The sequence below is a fragment of the Brassica rapa genome, chromosome A02 (genome assembly GCF_000309985.2).
Source record: "Brassica rapa cultivar Chiifu-401-42 chromosome A02, CAAS_Brap_v3.01, whole genome shotgun sequence".
Lineage (NCBI taxonomy): Eukaryota > Viridiplantae > Streptophyta > Magnoliopsida > Brassicales > Brassicaceae > Brassica > Brassica rapa.
In genome coordinates, this window is record NC_024796.2 from 21,870,090 (window position 1) to 21,891,810 (window position 21,721).

General features: G+C 30.9%; 1 protein-coding gene and 1 long non-coding RNA gene across 2 annotated transcripts; one reads left to right on the forward strand and one right to left on the reverse strand.

Moving 5' to 3' along the window:
* The first annotated feature begins 4,455 nt into the window (after window positions 1-4,455).
* On the forward strand, window positions 4,456-18,263 carry LOC103853630 (urea-proton symporter DUR3). Its single transcript, XM_009130537.3, has 10 exons — window positions 4,456-4,847; window positions 8,948-9,055; window positions 9,159-9,254; window positions 9,364-9,446; window positions 9,597-9,817; window positions 10,390-10,652; window positions 12,297-12,535; window positions 12,976-13,406; window positions 13,509-13,739; window positions 17,800-18,263. The coding sequence occupies exons 1-10, from the start codon at window positions 4,668-4,670 to the stop codon at window positions 18,075-18,077; spliced, it is 2,130 nt and encodes a 709-aa protein (XP_009128785.1). The 5' UTR covers window positions 4,456-4,667; the 3' UTR covers window positions 18,078-18,263.
* A 1,374-nt stretch (window positions 18,264-19,637) lies between these two features.
* On the reverse strand, window positions 19,638-21,718 carry LOC103853631. The gene is made up of 2 exons (XR_630294.3): window positions 21,607-21,718; window positions 19,638-21,498 (listed from the first exon to the last, which is right to left on the reverse strand). It is a non-coding gene; the product is annotated as an uncharacterized LOC103853631 (long non-coding RNA).
* Between the last annotated feature and the right edge of the window lie 3 nt (window positions 21,719-21,721).

Sequence of the window (21,721 nt, forward strand, 5' to 3'; positions counted from 1 at the left end):
GACTAGGATCCTTAGTTAGCTATATATTGTACTTGACCATCTAATAAGAACTACATTCCATAATCTACAAACTATCTTATGGCTTGATGTATTGTTCGCTTGGAGCACATATTACTTGAGCTTTGTTTTTTTTTCTTCATTTCCACTGTTTTTTAGAAATTTTTAATCTTCTTAAATATATTTTATTTTTTATGATTGATAAATTTATCATTTTATAAAAATATATTATAAAAATACATATCGTAAAATGCTAAAGCCGACATTAGAAATGGTCGACCAACTTGATCTTCCACACATTAGAAATGGTTGACCAACTTGATCTCTCTTTATGATCTCGTGTTACTTTGCCGCTCAAACTTTTTCATCCCCAACCAAGCATTTGTTAAGAATCCTCGGCCAAACATGATTGACATATCCTTAGAATAGAGAAAACAAATTTTTTCATTCAAACACACAATTTTCCTTGAAAACAATCATTATAAAAATGTTTTGTGACGTTTTAAACTCTTGATTCAAAATTTGTTTATTTTATATTGCTGATTATATATTTGTCTTCGGTTGTTTCCCGAGTTGGTTTTGTTCCGGTTGGTTGGGATTTGTTTCTTGATCCTTTGAACAGCACAGCAATTTCTCAACAATAAGCAATTGATTTGATTTGAATTTTTTTTTTTTTTGGTGAAATGTTAAATTTATTGATCATCATAGAAAAGAATAGTTGTGTACAAAATGAATCTAGAATCTCAAAAAACTTTGCTCTTTGCCTCTGTCTTTACCCAATATGGGCCTCAAACCATCGATGCATCAGTCTCGTTAATCCTCTCTTCTCATAGTATCGAGTTGACATAATCCTCTGTTTTATAGTCTTCTCTATCACCTTGGCAAGCTGGTTTGCTGGTTTACTCCGCTGTGTGTCGTCTCTCGTTACATTCCCGCCAAATGTAATAGATAGTAACTTGTAATGCTAGCCTCAGGAGAATAGTAACTTGTAATGCTAGCCTCAGGAGAATAGAAACAAGCCTGTCATGTGCTGAGTGGAGAATGCGAGCCAAAATTTCATTCCAGTCAGGCGATGGCGCCGGTCGGAGTAAAGATCCAATAATCTGAAACCATAAGCCATATGTATATGGGCAAGCAAAAAACAAATGGTCTCTTGATTCCTCCGGTTCTCCGCAGAAAGTGCAGCCTTGTATTACTCCCCAAGTTCGCATTCTGGATCCAGTAGAGAGATGATCTTTAACAGCTAGCCAGGTTATAAAAGCATATCGCGGCACCCTTTGTTTAAACCTTTTCAGCTTCGCCCAGGGAACCTTTGCATTTTGGGCGCGCATCATGTCCCAAGTGCTATAAGCTGAGAATTCTGATCCATAATAAAAGAGTTATTCTTGGGTTCACCCCCTAAGGTGAACCTATAGGTTCACCAACCAATAAAATTTAGTTATTTCAAATCCGATATCTTTTAGAAAAGAAAAAAAAAATATTGTCAAATTATATTACGTTTTTAAAATTAAAAAAGTATCAATAAATAAAAATAATAGTAGTTGCATAAAAAGAAAGTTTTCAAAAAAAATTAATACCATAAACAAAACAGTAAACTCTAAATCTAAACTTTAAACCCTTTGATAAATTTTAAATTCTTGACTTTAAAAAAAATATTTTTAACACAATCAACAAAACACTAAACCCTAAATCCTAATCCTAAACCCTAAACCCTTGGGTAAACCCTAAACCCTTGGATAAATCCGAAACTCTTGGATCAAATCTTAAACTTTAAGATTTATGATTTATTCAAGAGTTTAGGGTTTACCTAAAGACTTAGGGTTTAGGGTTTAATATTTGTTGGCAGCGTTAAAAATACTTTTGAAAAACAAATTCTTTTTTTTTGCGATTAAAAAATCTTCTTTTTGTGATTAATACAATTTTTATTTTAAAAATATAATATAATTCGATAATATTTTATTTCCTTTTTTAAAAGATACTGAATCTAAAATGACACAATCCTATTGGTTGGTGAACCTACATGTTCACTTAGGGGGTGAATCCAAGAATAAGTCATAATAAAACACTGATACCAGTACAAACTATTAAATGACATGGTTTGGTAATTCTTTTTTATTTTATAGATGCACACCAAGATTTCTTATTTTAAAAAGTTTAAGGTAAGTTTCTCAATATAAGTATATTTTGTATAGAAATTTACGAAAATATAAATAGAATTTGTGTTGAACAATAAATATGCATTCCCTAGATTTTTTTTCAAAATTTAAAATTAAATAATATTTAAATTATAAAAATATATATTATGTTTACAAAAATAAGTTAAACTATTAAATATGAACATGTGTGATTAAGCGTTTAAGCACACACCAATTAATCTAATGTGCCAACAATACCACAATCGAATGGTATGTCATTGTAGCATTTTAGGATCAAATCCACAAGGAACTAGTGATCTATAACACTAAGAATACACAAAATTTCCTAATCTAAGCAAACAAGAATATGGATGATTTTGTAACAAGCTGATGTCCTAGGAATATAAACAAGGTGATCTCAAATCCAATCAAGAAATAAGTGCAAAAATTCAATCAAATGCTAAGGATGGATCTATGGGCAATGATAATTGATATAAAGTGATCAAGGTTCAATCTAGGATGTTCAAACAAAACAATCAAAAAGTCTATAGGTTTAGATCCCATTCAATATAGATTAATCCACTATCGTGGCAAAAACCCCTATGCTAATTATGAATTAAACATCAACTGTCGTTGGCTAACGCAATCAAGCATGCATGAATCACAAGTCTACTAACCACTTAAACATCTTGGACATCAACTGTCGTTGGCCAAGCATGTAAAAGACAATACTAAGTTCATTCAATCATTTTAACAAACACCTTTCTAGCGTAAAATAGCTTAAGGTCTAGACGAGAGTGATCAAGTCTAATCTAGCATTAAGAACACTTAGCAAGCATAAAACAATGTTAATCAAGCCATAAACATCCTAAATCTCCACCTAATCACCCTAATCTATCTAATCCATGAATCACAAGGTCACTACTCAGTAATCTCTATGAGAAACCTTAAACCCATGTAAGGATCAAGGCTAATCATGTTAATGAGCAAGAGAAACACAAATATAAGATGAAGTACTTCCTTAGATTATAAAAAGATTCCAGCTTTTACAAGTTTAAACAAAGTCTCGAGAGAAAATGAGATAAACTAGGGTTTTTAGAGGCTAAAACTATTTATAAGAAGTCTAACCTCGTCTCGGTTCAGTTGAATTAAACCGGGTCAAACCGGTCAACACTTTTGAGATCGCGTCTTTGTCTTCTCGGAGCGGCCTTTTCACCCCGCTGTGGCAAGCCGCTGTGATGCTTGATCTTTGATGATGGATTTCCCGAGCGGGTTCATCACGTCGCTGTGCTCGGGCTCGCTTCGTTCCCAGCGGCGTCGTCACGTCGCTACCATTAACCGCTGCAAGTCCAATCTCGAACCGTGGGCGCTTCATCTTCTTCGTCGTCTCTCTCAGCCATGAACCTCCACAAGCCACCACGAACTCCTCTCCGCGCTCAGCTCCTCCTCCAAAGCCGAGATCGTGCTCGGACTACCACGAAACCATCACTAAGCCATCGTCTTCTCCTCCGCCATGGTCTGCAACTCGCGACGCCGGCTCCAAGCGACCAGCTTTCCTCACGGCCACATCTCTTTCTCTTATGAATCTCAAGTTCAAGCCGTCTCCGCTCGTCTCCGTCGTCGCCGGGCTCCAGAAAGCTCACGGTCTCTCCAATGGTGAACTTTGAAGTTATTGCACAGCTGGTCCTTCAGTTGTTGAATAATTACTAATTCACCCAAAACTCTTGAAATAACACTTATGTCCTCACGAATCAGCCCCAGACTTCTTAATTGTGACCTTAGACCCTCGAATTTGCAGAATGATCCCCTGACTCTTGATGGTTCTCAAACTGGCCACAAACTCTGTAATTTGAGAGTATAACCTTGCGATTTTGGTCCAAACTTCTCAAGTGTGAAATCCAACCCCTAATGCATACAAATGAACAAATATATGCAATGTAGACACCTAAATGCAATTCAAAACACAAGTATGAATAAGAAATAGATGCTAAAAACTATGAAAATCATGAGATATCAATGTGTTATTTGAATATTTTATTATGCTTTTCCCCTTTCTTTGGTTGTTGAAAATATAATCAAGAAACTTATTATTGTCTTAAATCACTGAGATGACATCCATGATCTAGTTGAAACCATTAAATAGCAAACAAACAAAATCATTGACTCATTGGAGTATTGACTTACTCCTATATCACTAAATAATGTAACTGATTTAAAATAAAATATTTTAGTTTCAGGAAATTTATGTGGATAGCATAACTAGCAGCTTCCATCTTTTAGGAATGTTTTTCTTTCAAAAGTGAGAATTTATATTCTTCATTTTTTTTAAATGAGAATTTATATTTATCTTTAAAATTTAAAATTTAAAGTTACAATACAATGTTTTAGTTAAAGTTTCCAAAACATACGTTCTATCCTTTCAACGAACTCATTCCCTCCTTACAAATGTTAGGAGAAACATATTTACTTTTCCATTAAGAAGAAGAAGAGGAAGAACCCTTCCTGAAAAAGAAAAAAAAAAGAACTGTTGAAGAAATGGCCAGGCTCGCCCGGTGTCCTCCTTTCGACTTCTCGGCAAAATATTACCATGGTGGCGGAAGCGAATGCGAGAGGCAGAAAAACTTCTTCGACGATTCGACGAGGCTTGATCAAAGTGTTGGCTACGCCGTTATTCTCGGTTTTGGTGCTTTCTTTGCCGTCTTCACATCTTTTCTGGTTAGTTTTCGTTTAGCATAACTTAAAATTATAATGAAAAAAAAAACAGATCTCTCTTTTGTCAAAAGAAAAAACATATCTCTCTTCTTCAGAATCGAAAACAAACGGTAGTACTTTTCAAATTAAGCTCACGTACGGACGTTAGTAATGATAATTTAAATTACAAAATTAACTTTTATATTAACGGATCATTTAGAAAACCATCATTCGAAGTCTCTCAATAGATCTTTCATAAAAACTTACAAAATAGACCTTTATTACATTGACTAATCTATTCCGGTTTGGTTTCTCGTACAAGCTGAACTTAGTAATTGATCAACCGTTTGATGTCAAAAAAAAAATAATGAAAGTGATTTAAAATATTTTTTCCGAAATTGTTGAGAATTAATTTTAATATGAGAGACTGAGATTTAAGAAACTCTTATGTGGACCACATGTATTTTTATATCTAGGGTTTAGTAAATCAAGTACATCATAGTTTAAATATCAATTAAATAATTTCCATGTTGATATTTTTTATTTCTTATAAATCATAAATTTTTTATCTCTATTAAGTTCATTAGGTATAATTGTATATGATATTCATATTATTTTATAATTACTATAAGTTAATATTAATATATACGTTTATAAGAAGTTTATGTGGATATTTTATCAATGAAGGAAAAATAAATATTTTATTAAAAATAAATATTGTCTTATTGAACTATTAATAATATTTTGTATATACAAAATTTTGGTATAGCAATTTTTCTGTCTGCCGAAAATATATGCGGCGGCCGTGCATAATTTTAGAATGACATTTATGCAGAATTGCCTCAAATAATAGGCTTGCTAAAGGTGTGCTATGTTGCCAAAAAATGACCAGTGTTATATATATCTTATGAAACATTGTTGTTGGACCTATTCATTAGAAACCTAATAAATCTTATTTATGTAAAGTTATATTTTTATACATTATATGGTTAGTTATTTTGGTTTTTCCTAAATTGATGCAACTTAATTATTTATTTTACTATAACATATAATGAAATTAATAATCCTCTTGGTTAACATACCATATTTAAGTGAATAAACTATAATAAACTGAATAAAAAACTATATTTATAAATATGGAACTTTCATGATCACTATAATTTTCACGTTTTACAAAAACTCAAGGAAAGGACTATATACTACTAATTGATTTTGTGTTATATGTTTAAAATACAATTTTGTTAACTTATAAATATATCTGGCCACTAGGGGTGGGCAAAAAACCCGGATCCGAAGAACCGAACCGAATCCGATCCAAAAAATAGTACCAAATCCGAACCGAAATTGATTAAATATCCGAACGGATTAAAAAGTATCTAAAGAACCGAAACCGAACCCGACTGGAACCGAAGTATCTCGGGTACTCGAATGTACCCAAAATAGATTTATATACCTAAATATATTACTTATTTTAGATTTAATATATATTAAAAATATCCAAAATATATAAGATACTTTTAAGTTGTCTAAAATACTTGAAAATATGCATAAATAGTCTAAAATAAATATCTGAAATAGCTAAAATATATTCAAAACACCAAATGCTTGAAATATCTATTGATTTTCTATCCAAATATTCAAATCAAACCAATTTATATGTTAATTTTAGGTATTTTGACATATATTATACAAATTTATATGTAATATGTTATTTTGTATTATAGATTTTGAGAAATTTTAAGCATATAATGAATGTTAGAATTTTAAAATTATTTAAATGGGTTATCCAAACCCGAACCGAACCCGCAAAGATCCGAACCGAACCCGAACTGAAATTTAAAAATACCCGAATGGGGCTGAAATCTTTAAACCCGAAAACCCAAAACCCGATTAGATCCGAACCGAACCCGAGTAGGCCACTATGGTTATGTAGTATAAACATTGATGAATAGTATATGATCAATACTATTAATACATGTATTTCTGTTATATATTTATGATATAAATATATTAATTTCTGACAAGAAAATTCGAATATATATATATATATATCACCAAATTGTATACTAATTAATATATCACCCAAATAAAAATAGAGTTTATGAAAATACTATACTATTTTTTATTATTTACATTCTAAAAAGTTAAATATCTATACATAACAAACTATGGAAACAATAAAAACTGTGAATATGCTAACTGGATATATTCTTAGATTTCTTTTGTTAATTAATTTTACTATTATCTAACCAAAAAAACTTAAAATTTAAATTATTTAGTCTACAAATTTATTTATTACGGCCAACTACCTTATTTCCATTATTTCTATCAACCAAAATATCTAATTGATTCTACTTATATTTTCTACCAAGATTTTCAGTAACATGCACTCATTACAAAATATTCTATCATAACTTCTCTTAACCTACGTCGACTACAAATCTCTCCTATTATAAATACTGACTAATTCGATATCTTTTTACCATCAACTATATAGAAACCAAAACGCCAGAAGAAAAGCTAGCAAAGAAACGATTCCAAAAACATGGTTAATAATATGCATATGACCTTATTGAAAGACTTTAAACCACACAAAACTGCTTGGTACAAGTCAAAGTCCTCCACTCATGGAGACAATGGACCAAAATTACTGGTGATTCATTGGAACACTTTTTAATAGTATAGATATCTAATAATAATTATAAACTAGGTGTTTAGCCCGCACATGCGGGCATAAGCTTCTCATTAATTTATGTCTTACTAATTTAAAACTAACATAATAAATTATTATCTATGTTTTCAAATATTTAAATTAAACATCAAAGTATTTATATATGTCGAATATTTTTCATCAAAATATATACTTATTATTGTGTTTATAACATCTTATATAAATTTTTTAAAACACTTATATCGTAGAAATAGTTTAGAAAATATCTTATATAAATTTTTTTGTTTGACTAATATTTAATTATAAATTGTTTGATATCTTAATTTTTTAACTTTCATAATCAAAAATATTGTTTCCAGATAACAACACAATGTTTATAAAAATTATCTTATTTTTTAATAATCAATTGTTTAATATAACATATAAATTTAATATTATTAAAATAAATTTTGTTTTGAATTATATATAAAACTCATTAAGGGTATTATTTAAATTAATAAATTAGTGAATAAGTTAGAACTAATAAGAAATCAATAACCTAGCTAAAAGTCTAAAACCTATAAAAATGTGACAAATAAAAAAATTAACTAATATTTAATATAACATATAAATTTAATATTATTAAAATAAAATTCGTTTTTAATTATATATAAGATTCAATAAGAGTATTTTTTAAATTAATAAATTAGTGACTCAACTAAAAGTTAATAATAAATCAATAATTTAGCTTAAACATAATAAAACATGATAAATAAGCAAAATTACCTAAAATTATGGAGAATATGATAAATCAGAAAATTCTTGATAATATTTAAAGTTCAATTGTTAATATTTATTTATTAATTAAATATAATTTAAATATATTTTTTAAAAATAGTAGTATATATATCAGTAGAATATGTTAATGTTTATTAATTATCTTAAATATCATGATAAATATATAGATATATATCAACAAAATTTTGAAATAATAATATTAATTAAACTAATGACTTATTCTAAAATTATGGAAAAGATGACAAGTAAATATATTAACTAAAATCATGGAGAAGATGACAAGTAAGCAAATTCACTTCTCAAATAATAGTATAGATTCATTCAAATTTTATCAAACAATCAACAAAAAAGTATCCCTTCAAAATCTAGTTCACTTTTATTAATAAAACTAGTTTGTCAACCGAATCAACTTTCCAAATTTGAATATATTATTTTCAAATGTTGAGAAATGGGTTGATTCGTTGCCATATTCGAAAAAAAATCTGGATTACGAAAATGTATGGACAGAACAAATTATTCATTTGATACTTATCCGGAACCAAAAACAAGAGTCTAGTAATAAGGAAATTGAACAAGGTTTGCCGACCCGGCTGAGTGCGACAGTTCACTGATACTAATAAAGTTTGGATATTTTTGTCTGGGTCCACTATGATAATTTTTGAAACAATGAATGAAGGTTTGGTTAGAAAAACGATATGTTGGCGCTCGACACACCTCTGAATGGTTCAATACAGCCGGAAGAAACGTCAAGACAGGACTTATTGCAAGCGTTATCGTATCACAGGTTATATAAGATATTAAATATAACAGAATATATATTTTTCACTTTAAATTGGGTTACAAATTATTGATTTATTTGTGCTGGTCGACGGGTGAAAACTGAAAAGTGGACATGGGCTGCGACGATACTGCAAAGTTCAAACGTAGCATGGAAGTATGGTGTTAGTGGACCGTTCTGGTACGCTAGTGGAGCCTCCATACAGGTTAATACAAAAAACAAAACTATATAATACATTTATACAATTTTAACAATATGGTTTAGTTTCTATATGCATTTTGACTCTTGTGAATGATCGATTATGAGCAAAACAGGTACTCTTGTTCGGTGTGATGGCGATTGAGATAAAAAGAAAAGCTCCTAATGCTCACACGGTCTGCGAAATCGTGAAGGCTCGGTACATAACTAAAACTAAATCTGGTTTTATTTTATAGCTTGTTAATAGCCGGACAAAAGCCTAGTCACGGTTTATTTATGATTTAGAAATATACTTTTGAGGGATGTTTATAGTTTATAGTTCTTTTTTATATGTTTTTGATAAGATTAGTTGGGGAACCGCAACACATATAGTGTTCTTGGTATTTTGTCTGACGACAAACGTGGTAGTGACGGCAATGCTTTTGCTCGGTGGGTCGGCCGTGGTCAATGCCCTCACTGGAGTAAATATATACGCCGCAAGCTTCCTCATTCCTGTAGGCGTCGTTGTCTATACTTTGGCAGGAGGACTTAAAGCTACTTTCCTCGCAAGCTATGTTCATTCTGTCATAGGTATCTAATTTTTTTCTAATATATATATATTGATATATGTATCTTCAAAGCTCGAAATAAAATTACGCAAAACTACCAACCGGTTAACATATGAAAATATTTATTTGAAGTGTTTCAATATATTGAGCCAATTTTTTTGGAAACTAATAAATTAAAAAAATGAGGTTTAATCCGACTAATCTATTTCTTATAAAAAATCAAAATAAATTGAAAAGATTCCAATTAAGTGAAACTAAAAATATATATTGTAACTAATTAAATTATATTTGTTTGACAGATTGTAGCAACCTATGATTTGAACTCATTATTTTATAGTGCACCGTATCCGTATGTTTTTGGAGTTTAGTTTTGTTAATTATAGAATTATAAATATATAAGAGTATCTGGTCATATACCAGTACGTAAATATATTATAAGATTTGTCTTTTTTTTTGTTTCTAAAGTTTACTAATGGTTTCGTTTGTTCATATATTTGCAAGACTAGTACGCTAATGGTGTTCTATCCTAAGTTCCTAACGCAAAATCAGAGAGACCCTTACATTACCATCTTTGCTTGGTTCGTTTGATTTCAGTTCACGTGGTTTTAGTCATCTTTGTATATCTGGTCTACACTTTGAGTAGTGAGCTTGGGAGTCCATCTGTGGTCTATGACCGGTTAATAGATATGGCCGCTAAGTCAAGGACATGCGCGGAGCCACACTCACACATCGGCCAATCTTGCGGTCCTGTCGACGGAAACTACAGAGGCTCTTATGTCACCATGTTGAGCTCTGGTGGTGCTGTCTTCGGTCTGATCAACATTGTCGGAAACTTCGGCACTGTCTTCGTAGACAATGTGAGATTATTTTCAATGAAGTTTTTCCTTGTTTTTAATTCGAACTATATTTCCGAGTTTGAATATGAGTTATGAGATCATATCAGCACTATTACAAACCAGTAGGTTACAACTTACAAGAACTAGTTTATTTTACTAAAACATTTGAACAAATTATGAATATATCTGTCAAATGACGAATTCTTAAAAATTAAAAAAATCGAGATTTAATCATCTATCTACTAAATGATAAAAACAATAAAAATACATTTGATAGATAATAAATTTCTAAAACTAGAAACACTAATTATATGGGTAGCTAATATGTTTTTCTTTTAACTGGAAAACTAGATTTTGACCCGTGCAATCGCACGGGTGTTTGTTTTCACTTTTCTATACATAAATTATTGTTTTAGAACATAAGTGGTATATATTTTTAATGTTAATCATATACTTAAATATTTATATAACTATTTCAAATACAATAATTTTATAATTTACATGTTATAATTAATTAGTTGTTTAAACCTTATGTATTTGCCACTTCTTATTATATATTTATCTTATTGTATTTTCATTTAGTTATTAAGCAAATTAATATATTCATGAGAAAATATATTTAAAAGATATTTTGTATTTAATTTATGCTAAATTCTGACCCGTATTTCAAAACTGGATTTCTTTTTACCAATATTTTTATGGTTATTCATTTTAGATAATTTATTATTGTATATATAAAAGTGTAAGATATGTTAATTTTTAGACAAGTATTATATAGTTTGTTAATTTTAAGCCGTTCTATCATCATATTATATTTTAAATAAATAGTTTATATTTATGAAAATAAAATTTATAAATTTATCAATTGAATATAATTTTATCATATTTATTTTAGTATAATAATTATATTTTAACATGATCATGACTATAAAAGTAGACAAAATAGGATATAATTTATTTATTTTCATTTCTAAACGATAACTTAAAATACATTAAGTTATTGTTTAAATATTACACAGATTTATTAGAATTTTTAAAATATAATATATGAATATATATTATATTTAAAATGAAAATATATTATGATTAAAGTAGTTACAAAGATTTTATATTATTAACTTTAAAGAAATACATGTTAATTTTTATACATGTATTATATAGTTTGATAATGTTAACTCATCTTACCAACATATTAGATTTTATTTTTGAACATAAATATTTTATAATTACAAAAATATAATATATAAATTCAATACAATTTTATTATATTTAGCTCAATATAATAATTTTAATTTAATATGATTGATTATGATTATATAATAACTAAAATATTATAGATTTTTTTTTCATTTTATATAACTGAATATATTAATGTATAATAATATTTTAAACTAATTTCGAAATTAGTGAAAATATTTAAATATAATTTTGAAAATGAAGATCTTGTAAAAATCTTTTTAAACAGATTTGTTTATTAGCCTGAGTTAAAATATAGTATGAATTTCTATGAATAGGTCCATTAGGTCCATTTTTAAAAAAATCACACATGAATCAAGGTTGTGACTTCTGTTTTAATATATAAGATGTAACTTTGAATAAATATAAATTGGTAAACACATGCGGAATCGCATTATCATATCATCATTATGTTTTTTGTTTTTGTAGGGTTATTGGGTGAGTGCAATAGCTGCTAGACCTTCAGCAACTCACAAGGGGTATTTGCTTGGTGGACTCGTGTGGTTCGCTGTGCCATTCTCTTTAGCAACCTCGTTAGGCCTCGGCGCACTTGCCCTCGACTTGCCTATAACCAAAGATGAGGCTGATCGAGGTCTAGTACCGCCTGCTACTGCCATTGCTCTCATGGGTAAAACAGGATCCATGCTTCTTCTCACTATGCTTTTCATGTAAGTACAATAGTCTTTCCATATTATATAAATTGATATTAGAGCAAAAACTATTTGGTTCACTTTAATGAATCTTCTGCATGATTTACTTCAATCTGTTTATTGTTCTCTTATTTTGGTTAAATCAAACCTAACAATTTCTCCTTTTTGGCTCATCAATTAAACCTAATACTTAGTAAAAATAAAGTATATTTTTCGGATTAACTCAGTCTGATTCCGTTTAGGTTTGTTTACTTTATTGTCCACATAACCGATCAATTTGAACCGCTTTTGTTCAATTAATACAATAATAGTATTGATTCACCCTGTTCCAATAAGCACCACTATATTGTTTACGATGAGTTCCGATCTCGGTTTCTTCTTAGGCAAGAAACCAACCTCACATACAAAAAAAGTTGCTCATCAGAATCATGATCGTTACGCTCTTTGTTTATATACAGGGCCGTAACATCTGCTGGTTCTTCTGAGCTAATCGCGGTCTCATCCCTTTTCACTTACGACATCTACCGAACATACATAAACCCTAAAGCAACCGGTAAACAGATATTGAGAGTCTCAAGATCCGGGGTTCTCGGATTCGGGTGTCTTATGGGGATCCTTGCAGTGATCTTGAACAAAGTTGGGGTTTCACTCGCATGGATGTATCTCGCAATGGGAGTTCTCATCGGCTCTGCCGTTATTCCCATCGCGTTCATGCTTTTGTGGAGAAAAGCTAATGCAATTGGTGCGATTCTTGGGTCGATCTCTGGCTGTGTTCTTGGGATCGTTACTTGGTTATCAACCGCAAAGATACAATACGGACGCGTTGATCTTGATACCACAGGGAGAAATGCTCCGATGTTAGCTGGCAACCTCGTTGCGATTCTAACAGGTCAGGACTCCTATTTTTTTCTATTAGTTTCTTTAATAGTCATTTAAGGATTTTTTATAGCATTTTTTTGGTTTGGTTTGGTCCGTATGTGTAAATATGTAGGAGGATTGATCCATGCGGTGTGCAGTCTAGTCCAGCCACAGAATTATGATTGGTCGACGACAAGAGAGATCAAATTGGTGGAAGATGGGGCTTCAGGGGACGTAAATGATGTTCCTTTGGAGGAGCTAAGAGAAGAGAAGCTGAAAAGAGCCAAAGCTTGGATTGTTAGATGGGGTCTTGTCTTCACTCTCGTCATTGTTGTCATCTGGCCAGTTCTCTCCCTCCCAGCCCGTAAGTCTTCGCCATATAAATCAACATTCATATTGTTAACTTATTTAAACTTAAGCTTTGATTAAAAAGTTTGACACTAGCATAAAATAAATAAATTTTAAAATATCGATAAATTTCAAACCTTTGAAAGACATTTTTTTTATAATATGAGTGATGTTAATACTAATCAAAAGTACTAACTCCTTAACTTTCTTTAGAACAAATTATCTAAGTTTTATCCCTGAAAACATTTTGTTCAAAACTATACAGTATTAATTATAGGGGTTTTTGCAAAATTGACCTACAACTTAAAGTCAAACACAAAACTAACCTTCCTTTTTTTTGAAAATTGGTTTTGCCCTATTCAACCCACAAGTTCATATAATTTACGAAAATGCCATCAATTTTTTTTTTTTTCGAAAATGACATTTTTACTCTCTCACCCTCATCATCTTCAAGTAATTACAAGATTGCCATTGTCATCAATACCACAACCACCATGAACAACCAATTTGAAGCTCTTAATGCTCCCAAAATCGATTTACCCTTCTTCTTTTTTCATTCTTGTGAACTAAACACAACATATCTCTCACTTTCTCTCCACAATGAGCTAAAAAAACCCAAGATTTTGATTCTAAAATTTTTATGGTTCATAGAGTCATAGAAGCTAACGATTCTGGGTGGGTCACTTTCGTTTGTGATTCTATGTGCTTGGAGAAGCCTTATGTATGCTAAGGAACTTATCTCACCAATTTAAGGTATGAAATCGAGTTTTTTTCTAGATTTGTTCGTCAGACGACTTACTTGGGAAGTCGTCTGGCTGTAGACGACTTACCTGGAAGTCGTCTGGCTGTAGACGACTTACCTGGAAGTCGTCTGGTCAACGCAGAGGTTATTTTTGCAATTGACTTTGAAATCTGTAACCTGAAACGACTGAAAGTTAAGTCGTCTATAATTATAAGTCGTCTGTATATAATTAAATCTTGAAGTTTTTTTTTTTCAATTGCAAAACTAACCTATGACGACTTAACTGTAAGTCGTCTACTTTAAAAAAAATATTATTATTTTAATTTTCACTAGACGACTGAAATGTAAGTCATCCAAAAAGTCAAACTTCTGAAATAATCCAGTCAAATGCAAAACTAACCTCTGACGACTGAAATGTAAGTCGTCTAGCTTTTTTTGAGTTTTTTTTTAATCAAACAATAGTAGACGACTTAACTTTCAGTCGTCCAAAATAACAGATTTCAAAGTCAATTGCAAAAATAACCTCTGCGTTGACCAGACGACGTATAGTTTAGTAGTCTAGACAACTTAGATTGAAGTCGTCCGCGTCTTCTCCACTAGTTTTTAAGTCTTCTACGTTAGTTTTTGAATAACTTGTATTTTTTTAGAAGTGATAAGTAACTTCAAGATATGTAAAACTCATATTTACAAAATATGTTCTCTCCCTTAGTTTTACTAAATTTGACTAAGTTTTTCAATGCAAACATATAAAAAATATGATATGCTTTGACTAGTTACTATTGTTTGTTTCCATCTCTTACCAACATTCTTGTTTATTAAGATGAGAAAAAGGCCATTGGAGTTTATTATTGCATATGAGAGATCCAAAGATAAGAAAAAGGCTACTGAAGTCTATTATTTCATTGATTTGTAAATGTGTAAACACATTGTTAGCACATTTAATACATCTTGAAAAACATTATTACTGATTTTACAAAAAATTCACAACTAAAAGAGTATACATGCAATTCACAAAACAGACCACAAACAAAACTATTATAGATCATTCATCTACAAAGACAAGCTTGGATTCCACTTGAGTAGACAAGACCATACAACTTTTAAGAAGTCCAGACGACTTCTAAGAAGTCCAGACGACTTCCAGGAAGTTCAGACGACTTTGCCAGAAGACTTTTAGGAAGTTCAGACGACTTCCAGACGATTTTACAGGAAGTCCAGACGACTTTTAGGAAGTCCAGACGACTTCCAGACGACTTCCAGATGACTTCCAGACGACTTCCAGACGACTAACAAGTAAGTCGTCCCAGAAGTCTTCCAGATCTGAAAAACCTGCATATTAAATCCAGATCTGAAAAACCTGCATATTCAAAAACGTTCAAATGGCTTAAAAACAGAAAAATGAATGGAAGATTAGATAAATCTACCTTTACAGAACACACAAAAATACATATCTAAAAATAATAGATCTACCTTTAAATTAGTGGAAGATGAGTACCATCTAATTAAAAACCTGCAAAAAAAAATAGATTAGTAAGAAAGATATGAGACAAAATTGAAAAATTCATATAAAGTTTGGTGTTTTCAAGTCAAAGAGATTAGAGTGGGTTTGGAGAGTTTTAGTTTGGGAAAAAAGTAAGAACTTTATACAACAAGAAGTTACCAAATGAAGAAAAATCAGACATAAGAACTTACCAAAACGCTCAGAAAAATCCAGACGACTTCATAGAAGTCCAGACGACTTCCTGGAAGTCCAGACGACTTCCTGGAAGTCCAGACGACTTTGTCAGAAGACTTCCAAGAAGTCCAGACGACTTCCAGACGACTAACAGGTAAGTCGTCCCAGAAGTCTTCTAGATCTGAAAAACCTGCACATCAAATCCAGATCTGAAAAACCTGCATATCCAAAAACGTTCAAATGACTTAAAAATAGAGAAAATGAGTGGAAGATTAGATAAATCTACATTTATAGAACACACAAAAATACATATCTAAAATTAATAGATCTACCTCTAAATTAGTGGAAGATGAGTACCATTTGATTAAAAACCTGCAAAAGAGATAGATTAGTAAGAAATACATGAGACAAAACTGAAAAATTCATATAAAGTTTGGTGTTTTCAAGCCTAAGAGATTAGAGAGAGGTTGGAGAGTTTTAGAATGATGAACATTACATTTTTGTTGCAGCCATTTGAGAGGAGGAGAGAGAATGTGTAAATTTTTCTTTATATAGGGAGACAAAAAATCCAATTAGGTTAAATATTTTTGACTCAGACGACTTCCTGGACGACTTACATTTCAGTCGTCTGGTGAAGAAATTAAAACAGACGACTTACATGTAAGTCGTCCAGAAGAGTTTAATATTTTTAGCGGGAAATTAAATATTTTTAGTGGGAAACTAAAATAGAAGACTTTCCAGACGACTTACAAGTAAGTCGTCTGGTTTAAATTATTTAAGGAAAATAATTTTTTTAAAAAATTTTAGGCGGGAATATTTGGACGACTTACATGTAAGTCGTCTGTTTTAATTTCTTCACCAGACGACTGAAATGTAAGTCGTCCGAGTAAAATGATCCGGTTAGGTTAAAACGTACATTGGTAAAATATAAGGTTCGGTACGATGTGGACGACTGAAATATACGTCGTCCGGGTAAATTATTCAACAGACGACTGAAATATAAGTCGTCCACACCCTAAACATAACCCCTAAACTTAATTATCTAATTAAACACTTCATAAAACCAAATCAAACTTGAAAAGTGTTTACTATACACAGAAAAAAACACATATAGGTGAAAACTAATTTTTGAAAAAAACATTTTAGTTTTCGAAAATCTAACCCTAACAATACATACAATACTACAACATATGTTTGCCAAACTCCTAAACCAAAGTATTTCATGATTCACTACTTCCACTCATCTATCTTCAAAACAAATCAATTTTATCATATCTTAATTTATATTAGTTAAAACTGTTTATAATTACTTGATTTTTATTTTTTACGCATCAAAATATTTTTTTACAAGATTTATAAATTATTTTTAAAATAAACTGGTACCAGACGACTTACACTTCAGTCGTCCAGACGACTTCCAACATATCAGACGACTCAGACGATTTACTGGGGCTATATTCGTAAAAATGGCTTCTGTTTTTTTGTTTGGTCACAAGGGACTGAGCTGTAATTTTACTAGGCTTTTAGGTTAGTTTTGCATTTGATTCAAGTTTGGGTATAGGTTTGGGATTAAAATCAAGTTGTGGGTTAGTTTTGGCAAAAACCCCTTAATTATAAACCAAAATCATGAAGATTAATCAAATACTCGAAATATTGCAGGTGTATTTAGCAGAGGATATTTCTGGTTCTGGGCAATTGTGGCTATAGCTTGGGGAACAATAGGATCAATTGTGATAGTTGGTTTGCCTTTGATCGAAAGCTGGGGAACGATCAAGAGCGTTTGTATGGGACTGTTCACTAACGATAGGTTAATGGACAAGCTTGATGACTTGAACCATAGGTTACGAGCTTTAACCATGGCTGTACCGGAAGCTGAGAGGATTTATTTGCTCGAACTCGAGAAGACAAAGAAAACCGATGAAGAAAGATCAATATGAGTAAAAGAAATTGCGATTTTTTTCCTTCTTCTTTCGTTTAGATGCTTTTGCTTGCTCATGTTTCTTGTTTGTGTGAAATCATATCTGAACTAATTCCTATTGTATATTGATCAATGATCATCTCTGACAAGTGTAGGCACATTAAATCAATCTATTTTTCTACATCTAAAATTGATTTTGATAACATTATATATTAGAGGGCAACATAATTTTTTGGCGATTTCTATTTAGTTACAAAAATAAGGAAATTTTTTGCAATGGTAATAGTAAGGTATCTTGAAGAGACAAACAAACATGATAATCTAGGGTTTTCTAAATCGGTCTCCCTCTTCGACACCTGGTGAAAATGAAAACTTGAGACTAAAAGAAAATACTAGGAATCAGAGGGAATATATATTTTAGAAATTTTTGAGATTTCTCTAATAATTTAGGAGAAGCAAGCTGTATTGGATTGAATACTAGAATATAGAATACTAGTAATATTTATTTCCATAATGTCGAGGTTCAACTTGCTAACTAACATTGAAATCAATAGACTTTAGGTAAACACGTCCAAACTTAAATGAACTTCCAGCGCACTTACATTAAATAAGCTTTTGCAATTTACTTGATAGAATGACTAGGGTCGGTCCGCCCTACGGGCGGGATATATTTTACTTGTGATTTAGGTTATTATTTTTTGTATGATTTTGTGAGTTGTGTTTTTGGTTTACATTTGCAATAAATGTATATGATAATAATTTTTGTCTTTTATAAAGTTTCAAGTGAAGAAGAATTATGTGTATGGAAGATCATCAGTTTGCATGGATACTATGGTATATCTGGAAAGTTAGGAATAATAAAGTTTTCAGTAATCTGGACATTGATCCTTTGGATACGATTAAATTGGCAGAAACAGAATCAACACTATGGGCTGAGACACAGATTTTGAATGAGCAGAGGACAGTACCACAAATAGCAGATACGACCCTGCCGTTAATTCCAGGAAGATGGTGTTTGTGGATGGCTCATGGAAAGAGGGTGATACTTTTTCAGGACAAGGTTGGTACATCACTTTAGAAGGATTCGATGGATTATTGGGGGCAAGGAATGTTCGGGCTAGTCTCTCTCCCCTTCATGCGGAGATGGAAGCGCTACTTTGGGCAATAGTATGTATGAGGAATTTACGTCAATTTCAGGTCACGTTTGCAACGGATTGTTCTCAATTGGTGAAGATAGTTTCTGAACCAGAAGAATGGCCAGCTTTTGCAAATTACTTGGAAGATGTCAAGAACCTGAAAGAGAGTTTCACCCGATCAGAGATTATCTATGTACCACGGACACAAAATACAAAGGCGGATAGAATAGCACGCAGTGTTAGGAAGCAGCCGTCTTTCGTCGTTCACATGGATATAGATCACCCGGTTTGGTTTACAGAGTCAGTATGAGTCTGTATAAGTCGATGACAAAAAAAAAAAAGAAGAATTATGTGTGATAAAATATATTTTGCTTGTTTGCAATAGTTGTTTTTTTATTAAAGAGTTGTGGCACTGTTATGTTGAGGGGGCTTCAAATGTCTTCATGTTGTTCTATTTTACAAAAAAAATTGATTTTGTATTTGGTATGTTATTTGTGATTTGTAATATTTAGGCTGTGAAGAATTTGGTTGTGGGTAATTTTTATGTATGTTATAAAAGTAATTATCCTTTATGTTGAAATCATAGATTTTCGACATGCTATTGGAACGAAAGTGGTGATTATTTGAAGTTGCAGTTCTTATTAAAAGTAAAATGTTAAATTAAATGAGAAGAATGTATTAGTGCAAAGCTAATCAAAATAAGAACACATTGAAACTGGAAAATGTAAAAACTGAATAGTGGCCGATGAGTGTAGGCACTTGTCAATAACCGTAAAACCAACACTAAAAACTTCTCCATTTGTTTATAGTAATAACAATCAATATATCGTTTTTCGAGATTATTGAGATGTGGTGGCTGGCATTGTAAAGATCATATTAGTCCCATAACATTTCTTTTTCAATATAGAAACACCGCATAAGGAACGTTTGATCTATCTCAGCATTTGTCTGCCCGAGACATGTTGGTTTTTTTGGTTCATGACGATCCATAAATTTTATGCATTCCTCATGTTCTCATGTGCATAACAAAATAATGGCATATAGATAGTTATCTCACCACAGTTGTGGTAGTTTTGTTTCAAAATCAAAATTATTTGGTTTTTTTTCTAATAATAATTCTTGCATATATTTAGTAAATATTTTCTTACTTAATCTCATACACTGACTTTTAGAGTCATTCATCTGAACTGAACGGTTTTGGGATATTTTAAATTCTTTATATTACAATTAAAATTAAAAGCAAAGAAAAACACATTCGTTACGTATATATAATTGGTTTAATAGTTGTTCTTATTTGAGAAAGTTTGGATATATGTGGGTTGAATAATTATTTTTGTGGTTACTTTATTTTATAGGGTTTATTATGAATTTTCACTATTTTTTGAAATTAAGTAAATTTATACGTTGATGGTTGAGATGATTTCAAAAGAAATGTGTTCTTTTTTTATTTTGGTAATATAAATATTTTGATTGGTTTATTTTATATTTTCTACTTTCATTTATACTTCTATATCTTATCGTTTTTATTACGTTTCAATTTACAATTTATAATTACAAAAAAAATATTTTCATATCACTATTAAATTAGTTGTATTGAAACTCTCTTTGAAATTCATGAAGTTACTACATTTATTTGCATATGATTTCTTTAATGTGTTATTATATAAATACAATTTTCATTTATTTTTATAATTAATTCTTTTAGTTCTATTTTATTATATTTTTCTCAATTAATTGTTAAAAATCTTTTAAAATCATGTGACTTATTCCATTTTTATAATTTTTTTTAGATTCTCGTATTTCTTGTGTTTCACACGGAATATTTGTTATTGTAAAATAAATTCTCATTTTCAGAATTATTTTTATGTTATTGAATTATTTTTTTTTAAGAAATTCATATTCCTTTTATTAGTTATTTAAGAATCAAATTTTTTGTTCGAGATATTTTCACAAACACTAATCACGTTTTGTAGTATATATACATGGAGAGAGAGGAAGGTATAGCTTCAGACAGTAACAGTCTAACAAATAGTATACACAATGGTATTATGTTGGTAACAGATCAAAGAGCAGAGACATCAGAGTCGAAACATATGAAGAAAGGATCATGCAAGAGTCTTAAACTCACCAATATGATGGAGAAGTGGAGGCAGTGTAAGAAAGGACACTTCTCTGTGTACACCAGAGAAGGCAGGGTTTTGTTTTGCCGTTGGATTATCTGAAACATCCAATCCAATCTTTCAGGTCTTATTGGAGATGGAGGAGGAAGAGTTCGGTTCCACAATAAATTTCCATCAAATGTACCTGTCATTCAATACAAAACAAAATGATGCTATTTAACACGAAGGAATACTACAGATTAACTTTTCTCAACCTTAAAAAATAAAAGGCTAATCAAATGTCCAAACTCACCAATGCCATGCTCATTAAGAGCTTCCATATGATGCTCCACATCTCTTCTAGCTAGGATACCACCGTGTATGTTTGGGTGCAAACTCTTCACACGGCCATCAAACTGCTTTTCTGA